This window comes from Cyanistes caeruleus, chromosome 4 (genome assembly GCF_971803275.1).
Source record: "Cyanistes caeruleus chromosome 4, bCyaCae1.hap1.1, whole genome shotgun sequence".
In the NCBI taxonomy this organism is placed as follows: Eukaryota; Metazoa; Chordata; class Aves; order Passeriformes; family Paridae; genus Cyanistes; species Cyanistes caeruleus.
The window spans coordinates 60,974,708-60,988,318 of record NC_141704.1 but is presented as its reverse complement, the minus strand read 5'-3'; the positions used below and the strand labels follow the sequence as shown (position 1 = coordinate 60,988,318).

General features: G+C 38.9%; 1 protein-coding gene and 1 long non-coding RNA gene across 2 annotated transcripts in view; one reads left to right on the top strand and one right to left on the bottom strand.

Moving 5' to 3' along the window:
• Positions 1–11,801: 11,801 nt before the first annotated feature.
• Positions 11,802–13,611, top strand: part of NTF3 (neurotrophin 3) — a 50,809-nt gene continuing 48,999 nt past the window's right edge. Inside the window, exon 1 of the mRNA XM_023919133.2 lies at positions 11,802–12,578. Coding sequence (XP_023774901.1) covers positions 12,561–12,578 — 18 coding nt within the window. The 5' untranslated portion in view covers positions 11,802–12,560. The remainder of the gene's footprint in view (positions 12,579–13,611) is intronic.
• Positions 12,595–13,611, bottom strand: part of LOC147653689 (uncharacterized) — a 45,730-nt gene continuing 44,713 nt past the window's right edge. Inside the window, exon 3 of the long non-coding RNA XR_015285716.1 lies at positions 12,595–12,816. This is a non-coding gene — a long non-coding RNA (uncharacterized LOC147653689). The remainder of the gene's footprint in view (positions 12,817–13,611) is intronic.

The following is a 13,611-nucleotide window of genomic DNA, read 5'->3' as shown; positions in this document are numbered from 1 at the left end:
TTAATGTTTTCATTTCCTTACCCACATTGATCAGTGAACTTGAGGCATGGGTAGTGTGGAGGGAAGAGTCAAAAATGTAAATATTATAGACAGAAGAAATAGTTAGGTTTAAGCACACTTACCTTTAATAACCCTATATATATGTTATATACATACATATAAATATATATATGTTTTAATATCAATTGAGATGTATACAAGTATAAGCTGCCTATGAGTACCCTTTATAAAAATCTATGTATCAAAAGACATTAATGCTTGTTGAGGGTGAAACAGCTGCTAGTTCTTCATCACTGGAAGGTGTGATAGAAATAGAAATAAACCTTTAAAAGTCACCAGTTAATTTTTTAAGCTCTTCTGCTCAGCACTAAAAGAAGACAAAGCTCATGGGAGTACCAAGGAAAAGGAGTTAAGATGCCAGCATGCTGGAAAAACAAAGATCCTCACCTGCAATAAATCAATACACTTTTAATTGAATCCTCAGCTTCTTAAATTCCTACAAAGAAATAATTTCTTTGTAAAATTTTGCTGTTGCATTTAGGGAGAGAAAAGCTTAGCCAGTTGTTTATTCAGGGAACATGAGCAAAAATGTGTAGATTTTAATGCTATAAATTCTTGTAGCTGCACTGAAGCAAAAGAAACAGCTGCTGTTGATCTAACACAGCTTAGCACCTTTCTAAAACATCTTCTAATGCCTCCAAGCACTCTCATGAGGTTTTGTCATTTTGTTTTAATTAGATAGAGGGGGGAAAAAAGCTCTAGAAATATAAAAGCAAAATCTTCAAGGAAGGGAATGCAAAAATCTGTGGGCTTAGGGAAATGAAAACATCCAATTTTAAAGGAGGACAAAAAAAGGGCAAATAATAAGATTAAAATAATAAATTTATTAATACTATTCAGAAACTGAAAAACATTTTAAGTGTAAAACTCCCAAAATTTAGAACTGCTGCTAAAATAGAATACAAATAAATTTATATGGAGAAATGGATCAGAAGTACTCTCTGTAATATTTTAAGAGAGTATTTGACTTTATGAAGTTGATTCTAGTAAAATTTCCTTTACATCTGTTCAAAGAGACAAAACACTCCTCACCATTTCTTTCATATAATGAGAAACTAGAGGCAGGAAATCAGCATTTATTTTGCTTTTAAAACTGTTGAGAACCGAACTGAGGTACCGTTTACCCCTCTGATGCCTGTCACCAACATTTTTGTTGATCTTGGGGTTAAATATGATCAAAAATATGACTGGCCTGCATAGGAAGATTATATTGTGAGATAACCTGAAGCACAACTCCCAGGAATATTGTAGAGGAAAGAAAGAAATAGAGACCCTGATTAGTGTGAAACCAACCCACAGGAGAAAATTCTGCTGAAAATATATTTAATGTCTTAACATAATATATTACTATTTATCAAGCTTTTTTTTCAAATATACTTTCTTTCTTTTTTTTTTTTTTTTCCTTTCTCCATTTAAAAAAAGCTCCAAAAAAGCTCCAAAAAGCTTGGAGAAAAGGTTTTTTTTTTCCTTCCTTAAAAGAAATGTAGTGGTTTTCACTGAAATTCAGACAAGTACTGCAAGGAAAGAGTTCAATTTATGCTGCAGTCTCTTCTGTATCACTCTAGTAATGAAGAAGAGATATAAAATGGGAAAGAAATTACATTGGGTTTCACCTGTTTTATTGATTTGGTTTTCAGCTGCGTGTAAAGCAATTTTAGTCTCAGTGGGTTTTAGCTCTGTGGCAAAAAGAGTTTCTGGACTGCCTAAAATTTGATAAAGGGATCTATTTACCTCTCTTGTTCACAGAGCAGTGAAAGGATCACTAAAACCTCCTCCATACTCACAAAGCCAGAAGACTTTCATAATAGTATCTAATGGAAGAAAAATTCCTCTTTGCACTGTGTCTTTCCTCCATTAACCCAGAGCAAAAGCAGGGATATTTCCCAGCACAGCAGGCAGCTGCCAGCGAGGGAACACAGTGTTTATCCACTTCCCTGGGAGCTGAAGTGTGCTTTTCCACTCTTGTTATGTTAACCTCTGATACCAAACGTTAGTCTTGCCTGCCCTGTGTATGACATTGGCAGGAACAGGGGATTAACAAAAAAAAAATAAATTATTTTGGCTCTTCACAGCAAAACAACAAGAAAGGACCATTTGTGCATCCCTTCAGTTGCTAAACTGTCATCTCTCAAGGTTTTCTGCCTGTGTTGTCTCAGTCATATCCATCCAGAATGAAGGAGCTCCAGTGCTTTATCCATGTTGCAAAGTTGCAAAGTGGACTTTTTGCTTGAATCTTAGCTGGGAGTGCCCAATTGCATGGGTCTCCTTCAGAAGAAGTTATTAGAAAATATTCAAGGTCAGCTTTCTTGCACCATTTCCAATGCACCAAGCCAGAACAGAGCCATGAAAGGGTGTTAACATTTTCATACTGGGTAGAAAACTTTTAATCAAAAATTTTTGCAATAAATAATAAATATAAGGTAAGTATTGTAGTAGCATGGTGTTCTCATTCAAGTTTTCTGGTCTTTTAGCTTAAAATAGTGACTGAACACTGTTTTTGTGTCTGACCTAGATTAATCTCACTGATAACTTTTAAGGTTTTAACTGGACCTTAAAAACAGAATCTTTTGGAGTACAAGAGTTGTAAAACCAAAATAATCTTTTAAGTAGAAATTTCAATAGTAGAAACTTTTCCTCATGCAAAATATTTCTGTAATATTTTTGTTTGCTTCTTTGTTACAGAGAAAAAACTGTTGTGTGGCTTTTTTGTGGGGTTTTTTGTTTGTTTTTGGGTTTTGTTGTGTTTTGGTTTATTTTTTGTTTTGCTTGATTTTGTTTTGTTGGTTGTTTTGTTTTGGGGTTTTTATGTTTTGGTTTGGGCTTTGTTTTGTTTTTTTTTGGGGGGGGGGGGGGGCGGTGTTAAAATACAGTGGCAAAGCAAACATCTCATTTGAGATTTGGAAACATCCAGTACCAGCACCAAATGTTCATGATAGTCTGGGAGCACTGGTGAGAGACCATGTTTACATGTCAGAGCTGGACTCTGGGTGCATTTTTGAGTAGAAAGGATGACTCAAATTATAGCTTTTAACAACTGGCCTGAGTAGGCGCAGGGTAAATAATTGCAAAAGTGACTGTGCCTCAGGCCACTGTAGAAGAGGTAAAGTCATGCCTTATCACCTTCCTCTGCATGTTCACACGATTTCATAGCCTCAGATTGCAAAAAGTGTTATCTCTGCTTCTCTAAATTCCTCTGGCTGCAGCTATTCTTGCTCTTTTCAGTCCCATTTACTTTTCCAACCAGCTCTTTTGTCCCTCCTTTGTCTTCTTGCTGGCCTCCCACTTCCTACAGGCTGCTACTCCACTTTCATTCACACAAACACAAGAAGTGTTGCTATAAAAGGGTAGGTGATATGTTAAATCTTTAGCTGTGACCCCAGCCCTTGTGTGATATGCACAAAGTCACGAGTGCAGAGCATGGGAGGTGGGATTTTCTGTAAAAAGGGGTCAGTGATAATGGCCTTCATAGCAGCTGAGATGCCAGATCAGGCCTATAGAAAGAATCACAGGGTCATGGAATCACTGAGGTTGGGAAAGACCTACAAGAACATCCAGTCCAACCTGTGACCAAATACTGCTACATCAACCAAACCAGAGCACCGAGTGTCATGTCCAGGCTTTTCTTGGATACCTCCAATGATGGGAACTCCACCACTTCCCCAGGCAGCCCATTCCAGTCGGCTCCATTTAGGAGCCCCTTCAGTGCATCCCACACAGCCATCCATGAGACTGACCCAAGCATTGATGGCTATCCAAGCTCCATAGCAGGATCTGTGTGGGGTGTTTTAATAGCACAAGCCATTTCTGTGTGAGCAGGGAATGCTCTACTGTATTTAACAAGCAGTCCAAGGATAATCACACAGAAATTTTGCATGTTCTTCATTTTATTGAGTTGATTCAGGATCCCATCCCTGGGAAAAACATGGTGGAGCATGGAAATTGCCTTAAAGAACTTGAGACTGCAGCAGAACTGACATGTGGCATTTCTCTCATTGCAAAGTAAGGCATGCTGCATGGTCAGTTTTTCCCAAGTGAAACAATTTCCACTTGCTGTAGGTATCACATCACAGGACAAAAGCCTCTGTGTGGGGGGAGAACTTAAAACTGGGTTGCATGCTAGGAAATTTGTAGGTTCTAGCTGGGCATTTTTAGGATTTAGTGATATTTTCTCACTTTACTGGCTCAGTAAGACCCTCAGATTTGTTACCTTGTTTGATATAGTGCAGCATCTTTTTTTTTTTCTTTTTCTTTGAGGTATTTAAAGAAATAGAAGACATGCATAAAAGAGAAATTTTCAAAAATTAAGGGAAGATATCAAGGTACAATGAAGAAAGTGAGCTAATCCCTGAGGATGTGGAGTTTGGTATAGACAGATTTAAACAAGTGCTTATTTGTTTAACATTCTGGGCCTAGCTCAGTACAGTCATATTTCTATAAAGAATTCCTGGAGTTTTGCTTTATTTGGGGTTAATGAGTGTCACACTATAATAGGAATGGCGAGACACTGACTCTCTTAGCTGTATTGTCCAAAAGAGCAAAGTTTATTATTTTAGATCTTCTTTTATAGACAGGTTCAAGAAGGTCCGAGAGGTAAAACTCTGGCTGGTCATTAAAACAGCACATCACCAGCATTGATTAAGTGGAACACTATCCCTTGACTCTTTCTTGTAAGTAAACAACAAGGATCTTAAACAACACCTGCAAAGATTGTTGTCTTTTACCAAGGACAGTTTGGATTTTTCTTTACGCTTTCTCAGGCTAGAGTGAGAAGCTTGTGTGACTTAGTTTCACACAGGCTCTGTGTTCCTGCTTGCTTTTTGTATTTAGCATCTGCAGATGAGAGCCAAAATATCTGTCTCTATCAGATGAGGTGTGACTGTAACACTGACTGTGCCTTGTTGCAAGAATAATCTCTAATTTCAAAAGATGTAGCCATACAAATCAGTTTTATTCTCTCTCAGGATAAAAATTTAATCTTATTCTCTTCATAGTATTTAGGCAGAGACCACAATAATTAAGGGAAAGCCTAGATGCTTCCTTAGACTGTAAGTAGTGCCACAAAAACTGTCCTTAATGCCTTTAGATTCAACTCCTTACACACATTTCAAGCAATTCTACAGCATAGGGATGTCTTGCTTTATATCAAAGGCAGAGCTTGCAGGGACAGAGGCTGTGTTTAACAAACACTGCTGGCTACTGAGGCAAGCTGTACTGGGGAATTGCCTCCAGCAGGAACTTCTCAGCAAGGGAAAAAAGCGTTGAATTAACTGCTAAAGGAAAGATAAAAATCAAGCCCAGCATGTGCACTGGAGAGAACATACATAACATAACCTCATAACAGTCCTAAAACCCCATAAATTTTCCTATTGTTGCTTGTGTGTACAAGCTTGTATGACTCACGGATTAGGCTGTGTCAGTCAGGGACGATTGTGTGACCATCCCCATCTTCCTGAAATAAACACTCTCTGTGTCCTCTGCTCAACGCGTGATTTCTTCCTTTTCCTCCCTTGCAGGGCAGAAACCTCAGTTGCTATTCTGGTCCTTGATAAAGGAATTGCTCAGCTGCAGAACTGGAATGAGACATGGGGCAGACAGTAAAGCATGTGAGTAAGAACCTTTTACACAACCACAGGCATGGGTTAAATGATGATATTTGGGAAGAGAGATTTGCCACGAGCATGTAGCAGAACAGAATTTGGCATGAGCTTCCTCAGAGGGAAAAGAGTTCCTTATAAACTAAGAACTTAGTCTAAACTTAGCTCCAGGCATGGACAGCCTGAAGCACAGTCAGCCTCAAGTGTCAGTAGTGTGATTCAATCAAAAGAACGTGCTGGATTTTTCCATCCAGCCGCTTTTTTTACCCACTACTCCCATCATGAGAGATGGGGTCAAAAGCCATATAGTTTTCAGACCAAAAAGAAATTATAATTTTAAAAGTCGCCACGCCTTTTTGTTTTTTTCCTTATCCTGCTTGATTCCTAACAGACTGAATTTGTTCTTCCAAATAAAACTGGAGAACAATGGAATGTGGGTGAAAAACATTTGTCTGTTTACTTGATTTCAAAAAAGATATGCATAGCAATGAAAGAAAAAGGTAATCCCTTTATTTGAATTGAGGCTAAGAAAAGGCTCTGAACGTACAGAAGACTCCATTGCCTGTTCACGCAGCTCCTAAGGAGTGGTTTTGACTTTGTTGTGAATCCTTCATCCCTTGATCCAGGTCTTGTGCCTGATGCTCTGCATCAGTATATCCCACGCCTGCAGGAGGGAAGGGGCATCCCACTCAGGATGGGGTTGGAATGGTCCAGCTGCCAGGCCTTCCTGGAAGCTGCTGGGGACACCATCATTTGAAACAGTCCCAAATCAATCCAGGGACTTCCTAATTAGCTCAGAGAAAACTCCAGTGAGCTTTAACTTAATACTATGTAAAGATGCATTAAATGTTTTACCTATAGGCCCTTAAAGAATACTTAGTTACATGCATGTACTAGGCTTGGGAAATGCCTTATTCAAGAAGAACAAACAAATAAATAAATAAATAAAAAGATAGGCCAGAATGGACAGAGAGCACACTTTGGCCCAGGGTTGTTCCAAACCCCCTGCCTGTACATATGCATTGTCTCAAATGGGACTTTCAGTTTTTGGCTGTCTGAAAGTTGATCCATACCATGTTTTCTGCTCTGCCCCTCCTCCAGCAGATGTGATTTCACACTAAGGTTTTAGGGAATTAAAGTGTAGTAGCTTGGCCAAATGGGCATCAGCATCCATCAGACAAAAAGTTTGAATAAAACTTGTTTTAATTCAAATAAAATTGCCTTGTAAGGACACAACACACAAATATTAACTACAGGAGATACAAGCCAGTGCTGAGAAGTTTCCCACTGGCTTCAACAAGCTGACTTGTGCTGTTAAATATACCTTTTCAGCTCTACTTTGAACCAAGACTTTTTTTATTCCAGTAGACAAAAATAAGAATGTTAACTAAATAAGTTTATGCAAAATATAATTGCCTATTTTTACATCAACTTTTGTTGCTGCTTGCAAGTGAATGAGCTTCTCTTTTAACAATGTTTCACTATTCAACCTTGCTTTGCTTTGCTTTGGTCTTTCTATTTCTTCTGGTTGTGACCATTGAGAAGAGCACCTGTATTTGACACTAAGAGTAGGAATAAACACACAGGTTAGGACACATTTCCTGGATGTGATGTGTGAAACTGAGCCTGTCATTTCATTGATGGGAAACCTGCTTGGATCTAACAGATACCAGACCAGAAGTGCTCTGAGCCCCTTCCATTTGGAACTGCTTGACTTGTATTTATTTTTATCTTTGTTTTGAAAAATATTAATTTGTTGTCCTTTTTTTCATCCTCTTTCAACTTGCTCCAGCTATTACAATTCCATTGCACCTGAAAGATGCAGAAGCACCAGTCCAGGAGGGAAAACCAGTACAGGTTTACCTCTCTGTGGAAAAATTTCCCCATTATAAAGACCTTTAGTGTCCCAAACCAAGTCATATGAATACATAGTGGAAACTTCCTGAAAGATTTCACGGGGAAGTTTTCTTCAAGAGCTATGCCAGAGTCCTGAATACAAGATGTTCCTGAACATTTTTGCTTTTTGTGATGGTGTAAGTCACATATTCATGGGAGAGATGGCGGGGAGAGAGACCACCTAGACCTTCCCTTGCCCTAGCCAGGGTCAATTACAGGCTTGTGAGTCCTGACTGATTTCTTAACTCTGTTGGGGTTTTTCATCATATTTTAAACTACACATTTAATCATTGCTTCTGTCATTTCCTAGGTCTTCTCTGACTTGAACATGGTCAGAACTGAGTCCCAGCATCCCAGCTGACAACTTACCAAGCACCTTATATATCTTTTTATGTGTCCCAGTGTGGAATTTATCTTCCTCACAAAAGAATGGTGCTGTGACTCCAAATCTCCCCTTCATCATTAAAAACTTTTCACAGTTTTAGCATAAGTAATGGAACCAAATGTCTTCACATGGTTTTAATTTGATATTTTTTCCTTAGCATTTTTCTTACTGATATTCATGCAAATTCTCTTCAGCTAATTTGGAATTATAACAAATGAGTAGGGGTTCAAAGTATGCTTATAATTACAAGGAATAGATTTTCTTTCCCAAAATGTTGCCTATCATCAACTAACCTTGTTTCTGAATTATTGCTGCAATAAAGACCATCTTTGAAAAAAATGGATACCATCAGAAAAAGACAAATATTCCATAAGTCCAAAATATGAGTTGAGCTGATAAGGGATGTAACACATTAGTACATTGGAGAGATTTGTAATCATCCATAACTCTATTGACAAAACACACCTACATATTGAAGAGTGTAAATCCCCTTTTGTGTATCACCTAATATATAGCTTTATTTTGATACAGGAGTACAGACCAATACATTTCCTTTGAAATGAAAAATATTTGTAAAGCAATTAAAATTTTGGTCTGAGCACTGGAGTGTTGTGTGTATGTGTGAAATCTTTCATGCAAGAAAGTAATTGCAGTTGTACTTACTAGATGCATTTTAATGCATCTGGATGTTATTTTAATTAATACTATTATAATTTCATTTAATCTCACTTTTTTAATTCTCTGTCAAGGAAATAGGTTTGAAGGTGAGCTGCATAAAAGCTGACTCTATGAAATGCCTTTCTTTGAGGAAAAGCTCTGAAGAGTAATGGCTTTCAGAGTGTGACCAGAATTCCTGCTTATTTATGTGCATTATTCCCATCCTCCCTCTCAGCATGCACATACAGTTCTGGGTACACATTTTACACTGTGTCATCTTTGACCCACCATGTTAATTGTTATGAACTGTCCCAATTATTTTTAAGGAAGAAGAAAAGCTGAAGAAGACAACTTTCCAAGAAATGTGTAACAAAACCAAGTTTGAAGTTCTTTGTTTGTTTGTTTGTTTGTTTGAATCTTGCTTGGAATTTCTTTCTAATCCTTCTCGTTTGCCTAGCCTGGGTGCAAGTGAGGATGCCAATGAGGTTTCAGAAATTCCTTCAGCTATGAAATGGTACCATTGGTGTTCTTAAAACAATATTTAAATAATGTTTTAATAAATAATTTCAATTCTTTTCCACCACAATTCCCACCAAATAAAAACAGTTGGATTCCTTTTTACTTCCAACAAAACATTTGCAGCACATTTCAAGAAAAAAAAATAAATTCTGGAGATGTTGTCAGGCCCTTTATAAAATTCTGGAAATACAAACAAAAGTGATTTTGGCATTTGTAAGGTGAACAGCCTTCTGTACTGATGATACCAGTTGGTCAAAATTCTCAGAGCTAATCTTCTGCTCCCACTTCTTCTTCCTTGCCTGTACTTCAAACCCACCATCTTAAAAAGAGAGGACCATATGGCTGGAACACATTTCCATCTCAGGTAAGTGCATTTGTCAATGGATATTAAAACCAACCACCATGGGAACTGCTCAAACTTGCTGAGGCACGTGTGGTGCCCCTACAGTCCCTTTCTGGGATCTGTTTGGGATTTCAACCACAAAGTGGTGCTGTTGCAAAAGCTAATCATTACAGAACATGCTCCCTGTTTTTAGAATGACCCAAGGCATGCATTAAACCCAATAAAATTTTCATGTATTTGCATACTCACACGCATATCTTCCCTATAAATATTCAATTTTTTATCATCAAACGAAGTCACAGAGGTATCTGTTAATATGTAGAGAAAAATACATGTCTTCAAAGTATATAAAATATCACATGTTTTGAAGTCTGGTCAAGTGCCTAATTAATTAGATCAATGCCTTGTAATTATCCCAACTGAAATCCCCAGAACTCAAAGATGACTTTCTCCAGCAAGCTTTGAGCAATGTTTCGGATTCTTCAAGACAGAGCAGGGACTTGTTCAAAGAAATACTTTATTTTTTATTTTTTTTTAACTTTTTTTCCTCCCTTTTTTTTTTTTTTTTTGGCCATGTCAGAACCTCAGATCCAAGGGCGACAGATAAAATAAGATAACCATTTAGGAGCTGGATCGCTTCTCATTAAAAATTAAAAAAGCTGCTTAAAGTGTCAAAGAAAGGCACCTCTGCTAAGGGTTAACATGAGGGGAAAAAACCTCCCCACCCCCAGAATAACAACAGAAGATGTAGAAATACCTAGAAAGAAGCAGCTCCAGAAACATCTGTAGGGGAAAGGCTGGAAAACAGTGAGGACCAAACATGTCTCCATTTCCCCTGGCTGTGAAAAGAGGCTGTCTACAATGCTTTTTGCAGTGCACACATATTTGGCGAGATTAAGGTGTCACATCTCAAATTACAAGGCATCTGATTGCCCACAGACCCAGACACAGGGCACAACCCCTCCATTTGTGCAAGCTCTGGGAGGTTTGCCTCCCATCAGAGGTAGACAGCCCCTCTGCCCAGGTCTTTTGCTTCTTGACTTCTTCTTTTGCTGCTTTTTTTTCTTTATTTTTTTTTTTTCCTTGCTGCAAATGTGAAGTTCCCGGGCTAGGGCTGCCTTCAGAGGCTTAACCCTTTGCCTACCTCCAGAGGAACATTCGTTCACCAGCCACAGGAAAATTTTCTATTCCTAGCACCGTTTGTCTACTTCAGGAGATTAAAAGCTGAGTCACATTTTAGGCATTTCTCAGATATGACTACAGTGCCTGGGCTGGGTGGGGGATGCACAGGATTTAATTTGAGTTCCCTCATCTTAGCTGACAAAGCTCTAAATCAGATGGAAACAGCATTCAGGAACAGGGTGAAACACAAACCATTGGAACTAGAGTTATTCAAGTTTGAGGAGGGTGGTTTTTTTGTTTTGTTTTGTTTTTTTTTTTTGTTTTTTTTTGATTGGCAGGGCAGCAAGTTTTAGTACAGAATTCTTAGGAGGCAGTGGTGGGAGATGACTTTTGTTCTCCCATTTGGGCAACAAAAGACTCAGGGAGAACTTATGAGACAGATACAAATTGTGGAATCCCTTCAACAGGACCATTTAAATGGCAAAATCCCCTAAATGGGACCATTTTATGCTTAAAAAAATTCAGAGACAGGACAACTGCAACTAATGACACCATCTGTATTTCAATCTATGGTGGTAAATATTTCAATAAAACTGTAAAAACTTTCCAGGTAGATTAAAATATCTTAAAGGAGATGGTACAAAGCTTTGACAGCAAGAGAGGGCTAATTATCTTTACACAGGGAGGAAAAAGAGAAAAAATCCTATGGTTAAACAGGAAAAGAAAAAATTTACTGAGCTAGTAAAAGTATTCTTTAAGGAAACAATCTGGTGACCCTTATGATTTAAAGTGTCACCTCATATCTTATATGACCACATTCTTACGGTTATGACTTGCTCAATTATGCTCAAATCAAACAGAAAAGAAAGATGACTTAAGCATGTAAATTTAGAGGGAGACTTAGAGGCATGCAGCTAAATTTATCAGCCATCTCTGTGAGCGATCTCTCTAAATAAAAAGTTTGGGAACCAGTCTCTGCTGGTTGCTGATGATCTTTCCATGTTTTTGGCACTTGCTATCCTTAATGGACGAATCTGCGAGTCAAAACAGGAGGAACTGTACACAAATCCAGCCTAAAGTCTGTTCTTAACAGTGGGTATTTTCTCCCAGCACTTATTTTTGTGTCAGGGTGGGTGACTTCTTTGACAGAAATGGTGACCAAAGAAATAAATTTGTCAAATATTTGCAAATAATTGGAAAAAAAAAAAATTAATAGAGAGGTCAGAATGGGAGAGCAAGGGCTTCTGGCACTGTAGGTCGGTGTGTCTGTTTCACCTGTTTGATATGTCCTGTAGTGACTTATGAACAGGGGTAGGAATAGCAGCACATGCTGGCAGTGTGAGCAAAGTGTGTGCATGTGGGAGACAGAGGGAGCGTGGGGGACAGAGGGGCGGGAAGTGGGGAGTGGATGGACCATTAGAGTGCAAACACAGAGACATTCCTGCAATAAAATACTTGTCTGCTGAGAATCGCAGTCTGGAAGGGATGGTGGTGATTTAACAAAAGAATTCTCTAAAATGTTCCCTGGTGCTAATAGTGTTCTTAATAATATGAAGAGGTTTTGCCAGGAAGACGAATAAAACCATTGATTGGGTTTTAAAAAAAAAAATAGGCACAGGATGGTGGTTTTTTTTTTTTTTTAGAGCACACAGGGGGAAAAATGACCTTTACAACGGTTTTGTCATTTTCAAAAAAATTCCTCATTCTCTGAATTTCCCCAGCCAGGCAAGGTTGTTATAAATGGTAGGTAGGGAAAGCAGAGTGTGGCAATAAAGGGGTTAATCCACAAAGCACAGAGCCATCTGGCTGAGCTGGTTTGTTATAATCGAGCAGATTATGTTCACGGGACTCAGAGTTTAAGGCTCCTCTCCCATAGAGCAACTCTGCACAACCCAAGCAGACCAACTTTGAGACTTTGAATGAACGTATTTACATCCACCTTTCTCTTCATGTCGACTTTTCTGGAAACATTCACACGGATGCCATGGTTACTCCTACCACGGTAAGGGAAATTTGACGTTTTCTAATAGGGTCCTAAGAGGGCAGGGAGGGGAGGGGGGAGAGGGGTCCTTTAAAGAAGTATAATGGGGAGGAGGTGGGGGTCTTGAAAGGAGTAGACGTGTCCCAAATGTTGCCTTTCCCATTGTGCCTCCTCCTTCCCTCACCCCTACTTGCCGTACAGTTTGCTTCAGTCTTGAGGTTCCCCTCTCCTCCTGCTCCTCACGCTGTTGTTCGGGTCCCTGGAAAGAAAGTGGTGGAGGAGAAATATGAGGTGCTATAGGAAATATGATTTAAGAGGTAAAAGCAAAGGAGACTTTTTGTTTTGTCTTAAGAGGGAAACCAGCAAGTTCAGATATAACAAAAGGGGTTGAAAGTCTTGACCGTGGATTGCAAGAACCAGCCTCAGCACACGTAGCGTAGCACGCTCGCCCTCTGGCAAAGTTAGAGCCCCTGACAAGCAAAGCCAAAATTCCCAATTTCTAGACCTCGCCTGCTGCAGGTAACCAGTTTCACTGGAGCTTTTATATTTTGTGTGTGTGCCAGACGCTGAAAACCCTGTTCATGACCTCTGAATCAATTCTCATTCTTCCCAAACCTAAACACTAAATTCTCTGGGAAGAGCTGGAGATCAAAAGATTCTCTGCACATCTGTGTCTAGGTGAAAAAGATACACTTGCTCTGTGCTGGAATGGCAGGGAAACTAGTCTTATGTTGCAGCTCCCAGCACTTGGTGAGTGCCTTCTAGGAATGCAGCACACAACTAATCAACAGAGATGCACATCTAGAGAGCAAAATAGAAAGCTGTTTCTCATCTAAACAGCTGAAATGCAGCTTAAAGCGCCGGTTACTGGCGAGTCCTTATGGAGACACCAAACTGCTCTTAGCCAAGAGGGGAAAAAGTCCTTGGATGGTTTAGATAGTTTTCTGATCAGTTCTTAATCCTTCATTAAAATAAACGGGAAAGCTCTGTGCTGGTCCTATCTCTCGAACTATAAATATGCAATATCTGGAGAGATGGATATTTTGGATTGAAT